At 45.8% G+C, this 20,203-nt stretch overlaps 1 protein-coding gene across 1 annotated transcript in view; it reads right to left on the bottom strand.

Annotated features, from left to right (window-relative positions):
- Positions 1–5,429: 5,429 nt before the first annotated feature.
- Positions 5,430–20,203, bottom strand: part of LOC126168123 (juvenile hormone esterase-like) — a 63,707-nt gene continuing 48,933 nt past the window's right edge. Inside the window, exons 7-10 of the mRNA XM_049920535.1 lie at positions 19,864–20,039; positions 13,206–13,335; positions 9,376–9,508; positions 5,430–5,644 (exon numbers count right to left, since the gene is read on the bottom strand). Coding sequence (XP_049776492.1) covers positions 5,482–5,644; positions 9,376–9,508; positions 13,206–13,335; positions 19,864–20,039 — 602 coding nt within the window. The 3' untranslated portion in view covers positions 5,430–5,481. The remainder of the gene's footprint in view (positions 5,645–9,375; positions 9,509–13,205; positions 13,336–19,863; positions 20,040–20,203) is intronic.

The raw sequence follows: 20,203 nt of genomic DNA, 5'->3' as shown, positions 1-20,203 counted from the left end.
AGTTAACGAGCTGTAGAAGAGATCCATATACATTCTATAGGATGTCTTTACGAACTTCAAATGACAGATTATAAATTCGAATCGTATATACACTCCTGGAAATGGAAAAAAGAACACATTGACACCGGTGTGTCAGACCCACCATACTTGCTCCGGACACTGCGAGAGGGCTGTACAAGCAATGATCACACGCACGGCACAGCGGACACACCAGTAACCGCGGTGTTGGCCGTCGAATGGCGCTAGCTGCGCAGCATTTGTGCGCCGCCGCCGTCAGTGTCAGCCAGTTTGCCGTGGCATACGGAGCTCCATCGCAGTCTTTAACACTGGTAGCATGCCGCGACAGCGTGGACGTGAACCGTATGTGCAGTTGACGGACTTTGAGCGAGGGCGTATAGTGGGCATGCGGGAGGCCGGGTGGACGTACCGCCGAATTGCTCAACACGTGGGGCGTGAGGTCTCCACAGTACATCGATGTTGTCGCCAGTGGTCGGCGGAAGGTGCACGTGCCCGTCGACCTGGGACCGGACCGCAGCGACGCACGGATGCACGCCAAGACCGTAGGATCCTACGCAGTGCCGTAGGGGACCGCACCGCCACTTCCCAGCAAATTAGGGACACTGTTGCCCCTGGGGTATCGGCGAGGACCATTCGCAACCGTCTCCATGAAGCTGGGCTACGATCCCGCACACCGTTAGGCCGTCTTCCGCTCACGCCCCAACATCGTGCAGCCCGCCTCCAGTGGTGTCGCGACAGGCGTGAATGGAGGGACGAATGGAGACGTGTCGTCTTCAGCGATGAGAATCGCTTCTGCCTTGGTGCCAATGATGGTCGTATGCGTGTTTGGCGCCGTGCAGGTGAGCGCCACAATCAGGACTGCATACGACCGAGGCACACAGGGCCAACACCCGGCATCATGGTGTGGGGAGCGATCTCCTACACTGGCCGTACACCACTGGTGATCATCGAGGGGACACTGAATAGTGCACGGTACATCCAAACCGTCATCGAACCCATCGTTCTACCATTCCTAGACCGGCAAGGGAACTTGCTGTTCCAACAGGACAATGCACGTCCGCATGTATCCCGTGCCACCCAACGTGCTCTAGAAGGTGTAAGTCAACTACCCTGGCCAGCAAGATCTCCGGATCTGTCCCCCATTGAGTATGTTTGGGACTTCTTTTCGCCAGGGGATTGGACAGTTTCTGTAACAGGAAGAAGAATCTGAATGAAGTTTGCATTGATGAACTTTGAAGTCATGTAACATAGCACAGAACGAAAACTATGAAGAAAGAGATAGAAAAATGAAGTATTTAGCGCAGCGGCCTGTAGATCACACTGCCCTGATTTCTATTCCTGGCCAGCTCAAAGATTATCTTCGCTTGGGGACTGGGTGTTGGTATTGTCCTAATTGTTTCATCAAATTTGCGTCAAAAGGGAAGTCAAAAACTGCCGTCAAATACAAAGATTTGTACCAGGTGCCAAATAAACCCCGACGGTGTCTCGCGGCCAGTAATGTCTTATCGTCTTTTCATTAACTGCTTACAAGTTCCACCTGCCCGCCGAATTTACATATGGAGCACTGAACATTGGTGTTAGTGATGTCTAACTAATCTGGATGTTAAACTGCAACTATCTGAGCTCGCCAGCCAAAGACAATCGTATTTGGATTCTTAGTTGACGACATCGTGGTGACTACAAATTGTTGGTAGAACGCAAAAGAAAATACTTTCTGATCCTATGTTCAATTGAGCTTGTTACATTGGATGTTTTAGAAGTCTAGAATACTAATCTAACTGGTTCAAAATAGTGGAAAAAGAACGATCTGCCGTAACATTTAAAAACTTTAGTGTGGTCCAGATACTGAAAGGCTGATCAGAAAATTGATTCTACTTTATTTTGCTTATGCTTTACTAGCTGTTTAATCCTCCGGCTACTCCTGCTCGATACACCCCTTCCCACAATACTGTGTTCCGGGTTGCCTGCACCACAGCCAATGCAGTGAGCAGCGCAAATCTCAGCGGCTGTTCAACAGAGGTCGCCTTGGGCCAAGGAAACACTTTGCTACACCTGTCACAGATACCAGACAGGGACGACAATAATATCATCCGGACAGAAGTGCCAACAGGCAAAAAGCTTGTTATGTCTGACAGCAACAACCAATCACGCAGATGCGGTGTCGCCATCCACGCGGTTTTATAACCTTTAGATCGTGGGCTGCAGAGGCAATCGTATTCTGTAGTTGCATATTGAGGGTTGCATTCTACAGTCAGAAGTCGTGTTTTGCAGTTGACCATCACAGTTCAGAAGTTACCAGCAAATTCGATGGATTATCGAGAGATGCCATACTGGAATACGCCTCATTATTAAACGTACTTGTTATTGGAACCACAACAGCCCTAGAATTGCGTCTCAGTACGGACTTAGTCTCTAAAGTGGCTAAATTCCCATTTTTGTGGAATATTTGTGTTCCAAACTTTACTTCGAGATATTTTCAGAGTTGAGGTAAATAAGAGTTATTTACTTAGACTAATTTATGTAGTACACTGGCACAGTCGTTAATAGTGACGTAGCTCAGCGGAAGTACACGGCACCTCACAACACTAATACATTCTGTTGGCGTGTGAAACAACGCTATAACGCTATAAGATGCAGTAGAAGTCAATAAATTAGGTAATTTATTACGGAAATATTTATGTACGTATAATTCGTAAAATAACAGTCGATATTGCTTGGACATGCTACTAATGATAATAATAATAACGAATCAACTAAGTATATATTCACAACGTACTAAAATTAAAACGGCGCCTGCTTCTCAAGCCAAAGCGAAATAAATTTTTACTTACTTGGCGTCTAAAGTGATGCATGCCCTACCAGCGTATGTTTCCACATAATTTCGTAAGGACACGCACAACGCAAACGTGTGAAATTATTTCCCTCAGCAGGGCGTTAAATAACGTGTCTTCTGCGCTTCTGAATGCTACATGACAAAAGGCAATGCACGCACAAGGCTAGTGACAATCGATTCACGAATAAAACTGCAAACGCGTCTCAGTTTCGGGCGGGTACATACGATGAAGATACAAACCATACGAAATGTATTCGAAGCACTAAATTTTCTGTTACTATCAGGCGGAATGAGACTCAAGAGACTGTAAACTTGATAGCTTGAAAGGATGATTATGTGGACGGCTTCTAAAGAAGTAATGTTTTACTGAAGTGATAATTACCTGCTGATAAGATCCTCCGACTTAGTAAACCACCTCAAGTTTCTCAGTTTAGTTAGTGCGTCTGCGGAAGATGGCATAAGAGCAGTATGACTCGTGTTTTTTCCATCCGAGAGTTACACTCTGTCCTTGGATTATTTTGCTGAATCGTCACGCGGTATTTGCTCCTATCTGTTTGCTGCAAAACTCTCGTTGTTGATGTCCCTCCAAGAAGCAGTACCAGCGCCACAGCAATCTCTATATCAAGCAATTTCTAAGTGATGAAGAGGGATGCTGTATTAGTTGAAATAATGTTCGTGGTTGTCCTTATGATGTGTTTATTTACGCAAACATCGTAATCTGATAATGATGAAACAATGTATCTCTTATTAACGCAAAACTAACAGTTTCTTGACAGCATGGTCTCACGACAGAACTATTTCGGAAGGCATCCTGTAGACGACTGGCGACTATGACGCGCAGTCTAGATCGTAGCTGTTCGTACAACTTCGTTATCTTAAACATTGTTTATTGAAACGATTGCTTTCTTGCAAAAAAAAAATGGCCCTAAGCACTATGAGACATCAATCCCCTAGACTTAGAACTACATAAACCTAAGGATGTCACACACGTCCATTCCCGAGGCAGGATTCGAACCTGCGACGGTGGCAGCCGCGTGGTTCCGGAGTGAAGCGCCTAGGACCGCTCGATCACAGCGGCTGGCGCTTTCTTGCATCATAATATTGTTGTAAGAAAGTGCATGTGTGCAGTAGGCTTCTCCTAATTCTACAGTGGGAAAGTGGCTTTTATTAGTAAATACTTATTACACAAAAATCACCTGCTTCGTCGCAGGATGGCTGTGGTTTTCCTGCGTACCGTGCACTTATGTAACTGTCTGTCTCACAGATAGCCTAAGCGCCTCATCCCACCGTCTACTGGCAACACCAGATACTCCAGCGGATATTTCATCCAGCGTAGTAACTGAAATCTTACTTTCTGTTATGCGTTCTGCTGGACAGTGCTGCCTGAACTCAATGAATACTATCAATACTACTATCAATACCTGCATACGCAATATAAAACGTAAATCTGGAAAATAAGGAAATAAGATCTGATTTGAAAATAATTGGTATCTTACACGCTTCAGACAATATTAGAGCATATGACCTAACGTTCATAAACAGAAATTAGTCAATAATCCACAGGTCGATGGAAACTTTTAGCAAAACTAGAACATGGTGGAGATGCAGACGATGAGCAACTAAAATGAATACGGTACAATTGGCTTTTGGCTGAAGTCGATCGATTTGATTCTTGTGAAAGGCTTATCTGTAGCGTAGCCCGTGGTCTAGGTTAGGTTGAAAGGTGATAATTGAGTTGTGAGTTGGTGAAACCAACGAATGTCAATGCCAAAGAAAGGTCGTGGTAACAGTTTGACCTGTAGCGTAACCTCGTGTTTACATTCGCACCATATTTAATTGGTCGATTTCAGCCAAACACCAGCAGTACTGCTCGTATGCAGTCGACTTGAATCTGCTGGTACGCTGAAGTTCTGTGCTCCCACCGACTAGCGCACATGTCCTCTTTCCGCGGCAGCAGAAGCGAATCTGGGACTGCGAATCGAGCCCACAGGCGACAGCTGACTGTGACTTCAACATAGGCCTTACACCATTAGGCCACGTCACCAACCGCTGAGGCCAAATGTGTCTTTAAGTCAGACTATTCAGGATTATTCAGCCCGTTGGAGCCTTGCCTTTTTGTCCAAAACTGGATATGACAATAATGTGTAAGAAACGAAAGATACAAAAAGTGTGACACACCTCATATGAAAGTAACAGTTTGGCTTACTGCACAGGATAACAAAAGTTGTTGACATACATGATAAAAATTTTTTGAGATTAAATTTGGTCTAAATTTGCCAGGATTGGAATTAATGACTATATTTTGGAGTAATTTATGAATTTTTAAGAGTAATTTATAGTGTAACTGTGGTCGATGGATGTGGATGTCGTTTCGGGATATCCATTCGTAGTATTGAATCCACATTTCTGCAAGTAAATTGGGTTTTTTATATGTGTACACATATGTGCTCAAATTATATATACACATATGCGGGCGCTGCCAAGGTTGGAGCCATCTTCTTAAAGCAACATAGCTCAGTCTTCAATTTTTTGTTTTATTTCAGTTACACAATTTTATACAAAAAATGTGTACATTAACTTACAGACTCAAGTATATGAACGAGGGAGCATTTTTAAACACACATGAAACGTCAATAATAGGGTGGGATCACTGAATGGAGGAAGTCCATCCGCTCACCCATTCTGTGTTGTTCAAGCGTCGTGTTGACATTGATGTTGACGTAGTATTGCGTGGTCGAGTTGAAACGCGGCCAACCTCCCTCTATCACTGGATCGTCCTCAGGGGTGGGGTTCCTGTCAACAACACATTTCGTTCGATTATATATAGTATTGAGTGATTTTTGAGGAACGGGGAACATCAAATGTTCCGTCATACACAGTTATATGTAATAATTCCAAACGTAATTGTAGATTTATTCGAGTGGGTGATTAGCGTACACATATGTATTTACTCCCTTTAGATACAACCAACAACGAGCCTTACATTAAAGCCACCGTAATCAAAATGACACGTCTGTTACTGATACAAATGTGCTGGACATTTATCGTTAATAAACACGTCGAAGTGACGAAGAACCTCACAGATAAACACAAGTCTCGACTACACTTCATGCTGTTCGCATTTGCACCTTTCAGTCACAGTGCAGTTTTTTCACTGTACTGAATCGCTAGTACGAGAGTACAGAATATTTTCTGGCCACTGCAAAATTAATTGAAATTGGTTATATGACCACTACTCTGTCTAGTGCTATCATTGAGGAAGTTACAGGAAGAAAAATATCAGTATGGAGAGGACGGACAAAGAGTGGTTTATAAAACGCGTTTCTCAACTTCATGTCTTGAGGGATCTAACTATTGATAACATGTGTTGCTGCAATGAAAGAAGGCACACACGACAAAGGAATTATCTGAATATGAAGGAAATCGGTAGATATGATGTACACGTGCAGACAAAGAAATGTGTATAATTTCAGTAAAATCGGATATTTTACTCTAGAAAATGGGCATTAAAAATTGAGGAATTGATCCTGAGGGATATCGTGTCAGATTCTGTCCAATTCGCGCGTTAGATCGTCAAACCCTCGAGATGGTTATAGGGCCCTATCCATAAAGCTCAAAAGTTTCTCAATTTGGGAGGAGACATCCGGTGACCTCGTTGGTCAATGGAGGGTAAGTGGAGCATGAAGACAAGCAGCAGAAACTCTCGCCGTGTGTGGTTGAAATGCTGAAATGTAAACCCGGGATGGCTTCCCATGAAGGGCAACAAAACTGGGCATAGAATATCATCGACGTGCCGCTGTGCAGTAAAGATGCTGCAGATGACAACCAAACATATCCTGCTATGAAATGGAATGCTACCCCAGACCCTAACTCCCAGCTGTCGCGCCGTATGGCGGCGACAGTAAGGATGGTATCTCAGAACTGTCCGGGGTGTCTCCACACACGTTTCAGCTTGGAACGTCGGTGTTTAGAGTAGAATTCTCTTCATTGATGAGTCCCGCTTTGAACCGAGCCTCGATGAGGAGCGAGGAATTGTTTCGAGACTCCCCAGACAGCAGTGCGATATCAACCTGACTGTTACATACCATGCAATCTGAGGACCAAGAGTGATTGTCTGGGGTGCAATTTCTTGTCGTCGCTGGAGCGCTTTGATTGTCCTCCACTGCAATCTTATTGAGGTACGTCGACGATATTCTACGCCCCGTTTTGTTACACTACATGGCAAGCCACCCTGGGCTTTCAGCAAAATGATGTCCGCGCCCGCACGTGGTGAGAGTTTCTACTGCTTGTCTTCAAACTTGCCAAATAATATGTTGGCCAGCAAGGTCGCCGGATCTCTTTCCAATTGAAAAAGTGTGCGACATTATGGGCACTATAACCATCTCGAGGCTTTGATGATCTAAGGTGCTAGCTGGACAATTTTCGCACGATAGCCATCAGGAAGACATCAAATAACCCTGTCGATTAGTGCCAAGCCGAATAACTGCTTGCTTAAAGGCCAGAGGAGGACCGGAGCGTTATTGGCTTCCTCAGTTTGTGAAACTCTTTCTCTTACTCATCCGATTTTTGTAAAACTGTAATGATTCATTCGTCTCTGCATATACATCGCACCTACCAATTTCTGTCCCATTCGGATAACTATCTGATGTATTCTACTATTTTATCACCTTCGTAGCTTGAACGACATCATTCCGGAAACATGTCGTGCCTCATATGACGTACTAAAATCAAGAGCCGCTAGATTTCGCACAGGCCAAACAGACAGGAACAGAGACAAATTTTTCAACCGGTGATTCATTCAGACACAACGATTTGTCTGTACAAACACTGTCTCTACAGGTAAGTCTGTTCGATTATCTGGGCGTGTAAAAGTCCCTTTATCTGAAAAGCAACTACTAAAATCAACATAAAGTCCAGGGAATGGAGAGCATAATTACGTAACTGTCAAAATATGTTAGCTAACCAACAAATGTAAAATTGGCCAAATTTATAGACAGCATGACTGATATACACTCCTGGAAATTGAAATAAGAACACCGTGAATTCATTGTCCCAGGAAGGGGAAACTTTATTGACACATTCCTGGGGTCAGATACATCACATGATCACACTGACAGAACCACAGGCACATAGACACAGGCAACAGAGCATGCACAACGTCGGCACTAGTACAGTGTATATCTACCTTTCGGAGCAATGCAGGCTGCTATTCTCCCATGGAGACGATCGTAGAGATGCTGGATGTAGTCCTGTGGAACGGCTTGCCATGCCATTTCCACCTGGCGCCTCAGTTGGGCCAACGTTCGTGCTGGACGTGCAGACCGCGTGAGACGACGCTTCATCCAGTCCCAAACATGCTCAATGGGGGACAGATCCGGAGATCTTGCTGGCCAGGGTAGTTGACTTACACCTTCTAGAGCACGTTGGGTGGCACGGGATACATGCGGACGTGCATTGTCGTGTTGGAACAGCAAGTTCCCTTACCGGTGTAGGAATGGTAGAACGATGGGTTCGATGACGGTTTGGATGTACCGTCCCCTCGACGATCACCAGTGGTGTACGGCCAGTGTAGGAGATCGCTCCCCACACCATGATGCCGGGTGTTGGCCCTGTGTGCCTCGGTCGTATGCAGTCCTGATTGTGGCGCTCACCTGCACGGCGCCAAACACGCATACGACCATCATTGGCACCAAGGCAGAAGCGATTCTCATCGCTGAAGACGACACGTCTCCATTCGTCCCTCCATTCACGCCTGTCGCGACACCACTGGAGGCGGGCTGCACGATGTTGGGGCGTGAGCGGAAGACGGCCTAACGGTGTGCGGGACCGTAGCCCAGCTTCATGGAGACGGTTGCGAATGGTCCTCGCCGATACCCCAGGAGCAACAGTGTCCCTAATTTGCTGGGAAGTGGCGGTGCGGTCCCCTACGGCACTGCGTAGGATCCTACGGTCTTGGCGTGCATCCGTGCGTCGCTGCGGTCCGGTCCCAGGTCGACGGGCACATGCACCTTCCGCCGACCACTGGCGACAACATCGATGTACTGTGGAGACCTCACGCCCCACGTGTTGAGCAATTCTGCGGTACGTCCACCCGGCCTCCCGCATGCCCACTATACGCCCTCGCTCAAAGTCCGTCAACTGCACATACGGTTCACGTCCACGCTGTCGCGGCATGCTACCAGTGTTAAAGACTGCGATGGAGCTCCGTATGCCACGGCAAACTGGCTGACACTGACGGCGGCGGTGCACAAATGCTGCGCAGCTACCGCCATCCGACGGCCAACACCGCGGTTCCTGGTGTGTCCGCTGTGCCGTGCGTGTGATCATTGCTTGTACAGCCCTCTCGCAGTGTCCGGAGTAAGTATGGTGGGTCTGACACACCGGTGTCAATGTGTTCTTTTTTCCATTTCCAGGAGTGTATAAAATAAGCAGACGTACGCAACGATAATTTGGCGCAGTGGGCAGACAAGTTGAGTTGTTAGAAAGACATGCAGCTTAAGATAATGTGTAAAGAAAATACTCACATGTACTTGGCGAAGTTAGTCCAGAGCTTGACCATGACGTTGCGGACTTTCTGCTCGTCCGAGGCCGGGTCCAGATTCTGTCCAGGTCCAGCGGTTTTGAAGAGCGAGGCCAGGTCGGCCATATGCGGTGCCCCTAAAGTGAAGAAGAGACTTAGTCTTATCATAGTTTATGGAATGACGGCTGCTGTTAACAGACTAAATATCTGCGTACAACATATCATAATATCACAAGCAAAACTTTGCGAATCGGAGGTCGTATGGTCAATATGTTACGAAAATCTAGTGAGCAACTACATCTGTATTCGCAAACCACTTTAGGGTGTGCAGTGGAGGGTTCTTTTGTCATCACCATCTTTTCCCCTCTGCCCAATGCAGTTCGCAAATGGCGCATGGGGAAAATAAATGTCGGTAATGTTAATGGTTAATGTAAACACCCTCAGCGGTACTATTTCCCATTCATTGTGTTACAACCAGTCTCGTTCATGATAATCAGGTTGCCGATTTGTGCTAAAGTCATGACGCAAATGATCTGGTCTTACTTTGTCATGATTTTAGCACAAATTGGCAGCATGAAGATGTTCAATGAATGAAGCCACTAGTAATACAACAGATGTGTAATAACACAACTGAAGTGGTTTTCATTTATCTGTAACATTAATACCAGCTGTACTGCTGAACGTGATCAAGAATGTCGGCAGCCCTCTGTACGAGCTCCAATTCCATTGATTTTCTCCTTGTGGTCACTTCGCGAAACATTCATGGGTTGAATTAATATGTTATCGACTATTCTTCGAATTTCAACAGTAAATTTCTTTTTGGTGTCTGCCACTGGAATTCGTTGAAGTATATCAGTAACGTTCGGTCGCCAGCTAAACGACCCCCTGACGAAACGCACTGGTCTCCACTATTTCTTTGTATCCAATCATACAAAAAGTGTGTGTATATATGTACGTCTGTATGGTTCATACCTCCTCCTAAGCCACTTTACATATTTGAACCAAACTTACCATAAACTATGTGGAAAGAAATACTATGGGGGTAAGAACCACAACATTCTATTAAGGTAAGTGAAGAAAGAAGGTAGGAACTGGAGACATGGCAGGGGAAGGAGTGGACACACATAGAGGGGAACAGTAGATGGACAAAGAAAGGAGGAGGAGATTGGCTGAGAAAGGGAGGGGAAAGAGGTAGAGAAGAGGAAGAGGAGGCACTGTACAAAGAATGGGAAAAGGAGGAGACAGCCAGAGAGAGGAGGTAGGACATAGGGAGTGAGGAGGAGACAGAGGGGGAGGAGGAGATAGAGGGGGGAGGAGGAGGTGGAGGGGGGATGAGGAGGTAGAGGGGGAGGAGGAGGTAGAGTGGGGAGGAGGTAGAAGGGGGATGAGGATGTAGAGGGTGAGGGGGAAGTAGAGGGGGGAAGAGATAGGAGAAGGTAGAGGGGGAGGAGGAGTTAGAGGTGGGAGGAGGAGGTAGAGGGGGATGAGGAGGTAGAGGAGGGAAGAGGTAGAAGGGAGAGGAGGAGGTATAGGGGGAGGAGGAGTTAGATGGGGAGGAGGAGGTAGAGGGGGAGGAGGAGGAGTTAGAGGGGGAGGGGGAGGTAGAGGGGGAGAAGGAAGTAGAGGGGAGGAGGAGGTACAGGGGGAGGAGGAGATAGGCAGCGGGGAATGTAGCAGATGGATGAAGGAAATAGCAAGAGATGAACAGAGATGGGCAGAAGAAGTGATGGACAGAGACAGGGAGGAAGAGGAGATATACAGAGAAAGGAGACAGAGAAAATTAACAGTGAGAGCCTCAGGAGGAGATGGACAAAGGAGTATGAGGAAATGGACAGCGAGATGGAGATGATTTGTCCCCAACATTGTAATCGGACAGCAGTGAAATTTGTGGCCGATTTAAGCTCAATATGTTACATTTATTTACGTTGAAATCAACGATCAGTCCCTCTGTCAATCAACAGTCGTCTGCAAGTCATCCTGCATTTCACTACAGTCTTCCTACAGACAACTGTATCGTCCGGGAACAGCCTCTTGGAACCTACGATATCATTCACTGAGCAATTTATGCCATTTATAATCATGAACGGCCTTATCACACTCACTTGGAGAATGGTCAAACATCAGCTAATACACTCCTGGAAATGGAAAAAAAGAACACATTGACACCGGTGTGTCAGACCCACCATACTTGCTCCGGACACTGCGAGAGGGCTGTACAAGCAATGATCACACGCACGGCACAGCGGACACACCAGGAACCGCGGTGTTGGCCGTCGAATGGCACTAGCTGCGCAGAATTTGTGCACCGCCGCCGTCAGTGTCAGCCAGTTTGCCGTGGCATACGGAGCTCCATCGCAGTCTTTAACACTGGTAGCATGCCGCGACAGCGTGGACGTGAACCGTATGTGCAGTTGACGGACTTTGAGCGAGGGCGTATAGTGGGCATGCGGGAGGCCGGGTGGACGTACCGCAGAATTGCTCAACACGTGGGGCGTGAGGTCTCCACAGTACATCGATGTTGGCGCCAGTGGTCGGCGGAAGGTGCACGTGCCCGTCGACCTGGGACCGGACCGCAGCGACGCACGGATGCACGCCAAGACCGTAGGATCCTACACAGTGCCTTAGGGGACCGCACCGCCACTTCCCAGCAAATTAGGGACACTGTTGCTCCTGGGGTATCGGCGAGGACCATTCGCAACCGTCTCCATGAAGCTGGGCTACGGTCCCGCACACCGTTAGGCCGTCTTCCGCTCACGCCCCAACATCGTGCAGCCCGCCTCCAGTGGTGTCGCGACAGGCGTGAATGGAGGGACGAATGGAGACGTGTCGTCTTCAGCGATGAGAGTCGCTTCTGCCTTGGTGCCAATGATGGTCGTATGCGTGTTTGGCGCCGTGCAGGTGAGCGCCACAATCAGGACTGCATACGACCAAGGCACACAGGGCCAACACCCGGCATCATGGTGTGGGGAGCGATCTCCTACACTGGCCGTACACCACTGGTGATCGTCGACGGGACACTGAATAGTGCACAGTACATCCAAACCGTCATCGAACCCATCGTTCTACCATTCCTGGACCGGCAAGGGAACGTGCTGTTCCAACAGGACAATGCACGTCCGCATGTATCCCGTGACACCCAACGTGCTCTAGAAGGTGTAAGTCAACTACCCTGGCCAGCAAGATCTCCGGATCTGTCCCCCATTGAGCATGTTTGGGACTGGATGAAGCGTCGTCTCACGCGGTCTGCACGTCCAGCACGAACGCTGGTCCAACTGAGGCGCCAGGTGGAAATGGCATGGCAAGCCGTTCCACAGGACTACATCCAGCATCTCTACGATCGTCTCCATGGGAGAATAGCAGCCTGCATTGCTCCGAAAGGTAGATATACACTGTACTAGTGCCGACGTTGTGCATGCTCTGTTGCCTGTGTCTATGTGCCTGTGGTTCTGTCAGTGTGATCATGTGATGTATCTGACCCCAGGAATGTGTTAATAAAGTTTCCCCTTCCTGGGACAATGAATTCACGGTGTTCTTATTTCAATTTCCAGGAGTGTATATCAAAATTTTTCTCCGTTTAGAACGACATGGTGTATTTTAGTTGTTAGGAATTGTTCACTTCAGTCACAAAGCTGTCCTTATATGTCGTAAGTTCTTATTTTCTTCAGTAACCAACAGTGCGGAGCCGTTTCAAACACCTTGCGAAACTGAAGGAAAACGGCCTCATTCTGAGCCACGATATATACTGTGTTCTTAGTCCCATAAAGGAATTGTGATGGATAATGATGATGTTTACACAACAACATAATATCTCATTAGCGAAAGCAGAGTACTTACCAGGGAGACCGAGGTCTGGACTGCTGCCGGAGTAGTCGTATTGGTAGTAGAAGACGGGGTAGGTGTTGCTGGAGCTGATAAGATGCACCGTAGTGTCCGCTGGCTCACCGTTGTTCAGATCTGTCATCATCTACCGAAAGTGCAATACAATATAAATAACCGTTAATTTACTGCTGCACACATGTCATTAATTGCTTCTCGTGTTTTCCATTCCAAAAAGCGAAATACAAAACTTTCACGATCATTTATTTCGATACAACGATGCCATACACCTTACTAGACAATATTCTGCATCCATCTCCAACTTTAGCTACAAAAGCAACTTCTTCCACGTGCGTTACAGTCAGTGATATTGCATATCTACATTAATAGTGTTATCATTCTACGAGTATCGTGATTTAACTACTGGTGCAATTACAAAATTATCGCTTCATTAATTTAGATCCAAAGACACTATAGACGTTATCAGACGATCCACTACGTCCTTCTTTAGGTAGAAATATAACGTCGTCTGCAAAATTTACAGTGATTAAAAACCTTCTACCTAGACGATATCATCAGCTATATGAATTTGGGCATATAATTAATGTTGTCATTAGAAAATAGCAGACAGAAGTCTTATAAAGTATCCTATACAGAGAGACAGTAACTTCAATGGATACGGACGACTGGATGTGTGATTTTGTTTCAGTAAACTTTTCAGGATGCTAAAGAACAATTTGTTGACGTACATACATATTATAAAGGCTAATGCCTTGATGATGCAGCCACTCTCTTCTGTCATTGGCTGTTCGTTTAAGTGCCTTGTGGTTGTCACATCTTATCTTCTCGATGCCTTGCAAGTACTTTATCCTAGGCCTTCTTTTTCGTTTCTTTCCCAGAAAGCTTCCTTCAAGAATATTAATGATAAAGATATTGCGTCTGATAACATGGCCAGTAAATTTTATTTTTCTGTTTTGGATTTCCGTTAGTAATCTGCTCTCTTCGTGGACTTCCCTCAAGACTTTCAGTTTTTTTTTTTTTCATCCAGCACGTTCCTGTCAATTTTCACCATATCCACATTTCAGCAGCTTCGATTCCTTTCCAATTTACCCAGACTCAAACTTTCCCTTCCATAGAGGAGTGAACGCCGTATAAGTGATTTTGATCAGAATTTTCCGACATCGGCGTTGATATGTTTGCTGATTAAAATGTTTTTATTACTCACAAATGCCTGCTTTGCCAGGGCTATCGTTCACTCAATTTCCATTAACAATCTGTCTTCTGTGATTATACTACCAAGATAACAAAATTGTTTCAGCTGCTCAGTTCTGACATCATAAATTTTCGTATTCGGTTTAATTTCTCCCATATTTACTAGCTTATCATTACTTTTTTCCGTTTGTTCCCTTTTAATTTCCATAGTTTAAGAGTGTCTAATAGGACTTGCAGCATTCTATTCAATTCTTTTTCGGAGTCTACAACTCTCACAGTGTCATCAACAAATCTAGTACAATGTATCCTTTCCCCATTTGCTTTTATTCACTTCGCGAAATTTTTGTAGTGTTTTTTGATGTCCTTCATAAAGCTGAAGAACAAAAGAACAAAACAGCATTCAGGGAAAGGAGGGAAAGGCTTGGGCGCTTTTGCGATGCAGTGATAATTGACTCTGAGAAAACACTGTCAGGACAACGGCAGGGACAGCGTGTACAGTTTGACATCGACCTATAGCGGCTAAAGACGATTCTGGAAAAAAAAAAATAATTTCTAGTGTGACCGTAAACACAGACTTAGGAGCATACAGATAAGCTTAGTTATGCACAACTAACTTGGACAACAGTATGGAATCTAAAACATTTCCGAAATATGAATCAAACCAAACCTCAGCAGCAATGAAACGTGACGACGAAACATGGTGGGATTGCATGTGGGAACTAGATCGCTCAAAAGAATTATGGGGACACCTGTATCAATGTCCGGTGTGCAACAACTAAAGCAATTCGCCATCCATCGGCTGTGTTATGCGTTACACTGTATGCAACAAATAAAGCCATTCGCCATCTACCGACTGTGTGATGCGTTACAGAATCAGGTGATCCCTCAGAAGGATTTAATTATCGGTGTTCTGGTGAGGTACACAGACGGCAGTTGTCGCTTATGGACATTGTATTCAATTGAGCACATGTAGTGCGACTTCTTAATGCAGCGAAAGTTGCAAGGACAATCTGCTTGATCCAAGAAGGATTGACTTTCCGTCTTTTTGCTGCAGATGCCGATCTCTCTCCATCTGTTAACGCGATAGTGAGACAGGTGAATTACGAGCGGGTTAAACAAGGTTACCCACGCATTACCACAACACGTGAAGACATATCTGCCCATCTCTCCGTTGCGGTATCATGTAGCTACCACTAGAGCACTGCAAGACTATCTCAGGAGGTGCCACTGGCGCTTCCGTTTTCGATGTTACTGTAAGGAACAGGTTCGCGAGAGAGCCTTATGACACTGACATCGTATTCGAGTACTCCACTTGATGCGACAGCACCTCGCACCACGCCTTGGTTCTACCATTCCCGTGTTAACAGGCGACTTCTCAATTTGCGATACCTGTTACTCACAGACGAGTCTAGATTCCCTCTGACAGAAACTAATGGCCGTGTTAGTATGTGGTGACGCCGTGGTGAGCGATGTTGTCGAGTAAATCAACAGAATTGCCCAGGGTTCTATGATAATGTGGGGGGCCATGAATGTTGAATATTTTGATGCAGGGGGTACCTGTGGCCTTACTGCGTAGCTTCAGATCTTTGCTTTCGCTGTATGCAACAGCTAAAGCAATTCGCCATCCATCGGCTGTATTATACGTTACAGAATCACGGCTCTTGTCGTTTCCCTTGGTCGTCCTACCGAGAGGCAGCACATTGAACAGATCTTCTTCAACCTTTTGGTGGCTGCTGTATACTGTGGTGGCCCAGAATTCCTTCTCATGCACGTTACTGTCATGGCACATGTGACGTGCGTCACCGGGGATGTATTGCGAAGCATGGACATTGAAGTAATGGAATGGCTTGCGGCAAGACTCGTCCTGAACTCCACCGAGCATGTGTGGGACTTGCTTGACAAGCATGTTGGTGGTCGTACTTTTCCTCCACAGACTCTCCAAGAACTCTCAAGGAGTCTCACTGAATAATGGGAACGGCTACTACAGGGTGACCTCACACACTTATACTAAATAGGTATCAGGCTGTGTTAAATGCTCACGGAGGGCATACAAATTATTGAAGTTCCCAAAGTCGAATGAAAAGCACCCAAGATACGGGATGAATGAATGTTTCCACTTTGTTTTCGACCCCTGCTAGAAATTTCACGTCTTGTTACACAAATGGATGAGGATATAATAATGCTTCGTTGTGTACTTAAATTTTGAATGATATAGATATAATACGGTAAGATGTGCAGTCTTCAATTATTGCTCAGTGGAGTATGACAGACGCCCAAATTCATGGTCTCATAATTCTTTTGAGCAGTGTAGTTCGTTCACTGAAGCAAGCATAAATACTAAGGACGTTTGAGTGGATGAAGATTATCTCATAATCGAACAATGAACAGAGAATCCATACGGGCAATCAGCTTCTGTAATATATCATTTCCTGGCCGCGTTTGTGTGATTTTTGCACTTGTGGTCTTCGACAGATCTGTTCCTGGGGAAAGAACCCCTTCTTCGGGCTGGAATTGATACGTTTACCTGTCACTAATCATCCTAAATGGTGGAGTGTATGTAGCTAGATCGAGGTCGAGCAATTTCCCCACGGTGACCGATTTTTTGCGACACCAACTGCAGAGATATTTTTAGAAGTCCTGCCAGGACAGCAGCAGGAAGTGACTAGAGCAAATTCGTAGATTCTTCTGTTGATTCGGACTGGCTGAAAGGCCGAAATTTTCCGTTCTCGCAGTCGCGAAATCGTCTGCAGCTCTCGTGATGTGTAGAACTCGTGTGGTCTCTGTGCCATGAAAATTTGAGAGTGGTGTTTTTGTGTGGATATTTTCCTGTTGAGTCTGAACTCTATTTTGGTTTCGTTGTTGTGGTGATCGCTGGAGTGTTGCTGATGACCAGTTGGAAGTGGTGTGTGAACTACTAGAGATGTATGTATTCTCCTCCAATGGTCGAACCTCCGAATCTTTCCTGAAAGTGACTTAGATAGCTACAGATGTTTTAATTATAGACTTTGGAGACGTAAGAAGTTTATTCATGTCTCGTATGTGAAAGCAAGGCTGATGACCATTACTTAGGATGACTAGTAGCACAGCAGAGCAACGGGAAGAGCATGGAGCCAATAACGACACCCTAATTCATACATATAAATGTATTTGTAAAAATACCGCAGAATGTCATAAGTAAGTGTAGACTATGGTAGATTTCCTAGCAGCCTTAATCACTTAAGACCATAATCATGTTACCTGTACATTAAATGCGTTGCATTCCTATTGGGCGTTACCTCATTTCGACCGCTTTGTTTGCGTACGCGATCTATGTCTTGTTAGATTACGCCAGAGACTGGAAGCGGTGAACCTTCTACAGACTGAGTGAGGATATATAAAGAACCGCGTAATCTAAGGAGCATTTTTGTCCTCCTGCTTGTTACTAAAAAACAAACAGTATTTATCGCAAAATTGAAATTGTCTGTTTAACTCAAGTTTTACTCCATGGCTTCGTGGGGTCTGCGCCATACTGGAACCCTACCATCAGCTCTTACCAACTGAAGTCGGGTTCCAAACGACTCGATCACGAGTCCGAGAGACGCGCTTCAGGTGATGTCGTGCTGGTAGCAAAGGTTCTCGCGTAGGTCGTCTGCTGCCACAGCCCATTAGCACTAAATTTGTTGGTCGTACGCCCCCATTGATTTCTGCGGTTATTTCACGCAATGTACGAGGGTGAGTCAAATAAAAAATTTAAATATTTTTTTAAATATTAATTATTCTGCAGAAATGGTACAAAGCTTTATTACTTTTCAACATAATCTCCCCCACGCTCAATGCAAGTCCTCCAACGCTTTCAAAGTGCATAAATTCCTTCAGAAAAAAATTCTTTTGGTAGTCCGCGCAACCACTCATGCACCACGTGGCGTACGTCTTCATCAGAACGGAACTTCTTCCCTCCCATTGCGTCTTTGAGTGGTCCAAACATATGGAAATCACTTGGGGCAAGGTCTGGTGAGTATGGTGGATGAGGAAGACACTCAAAATGCAGGTCTGTGATTGTTACAACTGTTATACGGGCAGTGTAGGGCCTTGCATGTCGCAAAAGAGACACCTGCTAACAGCAATCCACGTCACTTTGATTTTATTGCAGGCCGCAGATGATTTTCTAGGAGATCTGTGTATGATGCACTGGAGACAGTGGTCCCTCTAGGCATGTAGTGCTCCAAAACGACGCCTTTTTCGTCCCATAAGATAGTCAGCGTAACCTTCCCTGCTGATGGTTCTGTTCGAATCTTCTTTGGTTTTGGTGATGAGGAGTGGCGCCATTCCTTGCTCGCTCTCTTCGTTTCCGGTTGCTGGAAGTGAGCCCAGGTTTCGTCCCGAGTAACTATTCTTGCAAGGAAGCCATCGTCTTCTTGTTCAAAGCGCCGAAGAAGTTCTTCACAAGCATCAACACGTCGTTCTCTCATTTCAGCTGCCGTGGCACCCATCTTGTAGACACTTTGTGAAACTGCAGCACATCATGCACAATGTGGTGTGCTAAGCCATGACTAATCTGTAAAAATGCTGCAATGCCATTCAGTGTCACTCGGCGGTTGTCTTTCACTATGGCCTCAACTGCTGCATGTTCTGTGGAGTCACAACTCGTTGTGCCGACCTGGACGAGGAGCATCTTCCACTGAAGTCACACCATTTGCGAACTTCCTACTCCATTCGTAGTCTTTCTGCTGCGACAATCATGCATCACCGTACTGAACCTTCATTCGTCGATGAATTTCAATAGGTTTCACACCTTCACTACGCAAAAACCGAATAACAGAACGCTGTTCTTCCCTGGTGCAAGTCGCAAGTGGGGCGGCCATCTTTATACTGATACTGCGACGGTATGTGTGCATCTGCACTATGCTGCCACCTACATGCCATTCTGGCACGCTGTTTGTAGCACTCTTACCAACTTACAGAATAACGGCGCGAAATTTCGATCTGTTATTATAAATTTTAGGTTTCATTTGACCCACCCTCGTACCTTGTCTGTCAGTACTGAAAACTGTACGCAAATTCAGATGCTTACTGACAACCGTACACAAATGTCGATGCTCTCAGCCGTTAAGTGAAGGTCGTCGGCCACTGCGTTGTCCATGACGAAAAGCAATCCCTGAAATTTTATATTTTCGGCACTGCTTGACACTGTGGATTTCGGAATATCGAATTTCCTAACGATTTCCAAAATGTAACGTCCCACGCATCTAGTTCCAACTTCCATTCTGCGTTCAAAGTCCGTTAATTCCAGTTGTGCAGCCACAATCGGAAAACTCTTTGGAAATGAGTCAACTTCGTTCAAATGACAGCTCCGGCAATACATTTCCCTATTATACCTATTGTACGCGCCACTACCGCCATCTGAAGATGCGCTTATCACTATCCATTCGCTGTTGTCACCTTATCGTATTGTTAGCACTTCACTGTGGTGTAGCGGGCTACTTACGGCTGCGTAGGGCACAGCGTCGTCGGCAGTGATGGTGGAGACGTTGCCGAAGTAGAAGGGTCTGATGACCTCCGCTGCCGCCTGCTTCGACTCCGCATCCGGCAACCGCAGCTGGAAGTCGATGGCACCCTCGAAATCGTTATTCAGCTGGATCACCGTCCCCTCGTCCAGCACGTCTGCCAGAAAAACAGAAGCGTTCGACTCGCCAAAACACACTTCACTCTAGACAAGACAACAACAACTAAACACAGAATAGGAAGCGGGGTCAACCCTAACTCGAAGGACAAAATTTAAGAGGTTGTTCAGAGAAATTTTCTAAGTATTTTGCTACAGGAGAGCA

The sequence above is a fragment of the Schistocerca cancellata genome, chromosome 1, assembly GCF_023864275.1.
Source record: "Schistocerca cancellata isolate TAMUIC-IGC-003103 chromosome 1, iqSchCanc2.1, whole genome shotgun sequence".
Taxonomy (NCBI): domain Eukaryota; kingdom Metazoa; phylum Arthropoda; class Insecta; order Orthoptera; family Acrididae; genus Schistocerca; species Schistocerca cancellata.
Note: the sequence above shows the minus strand (reverse complement) of the source record. Positions and strands in the feature narration are given on the sequence as shown.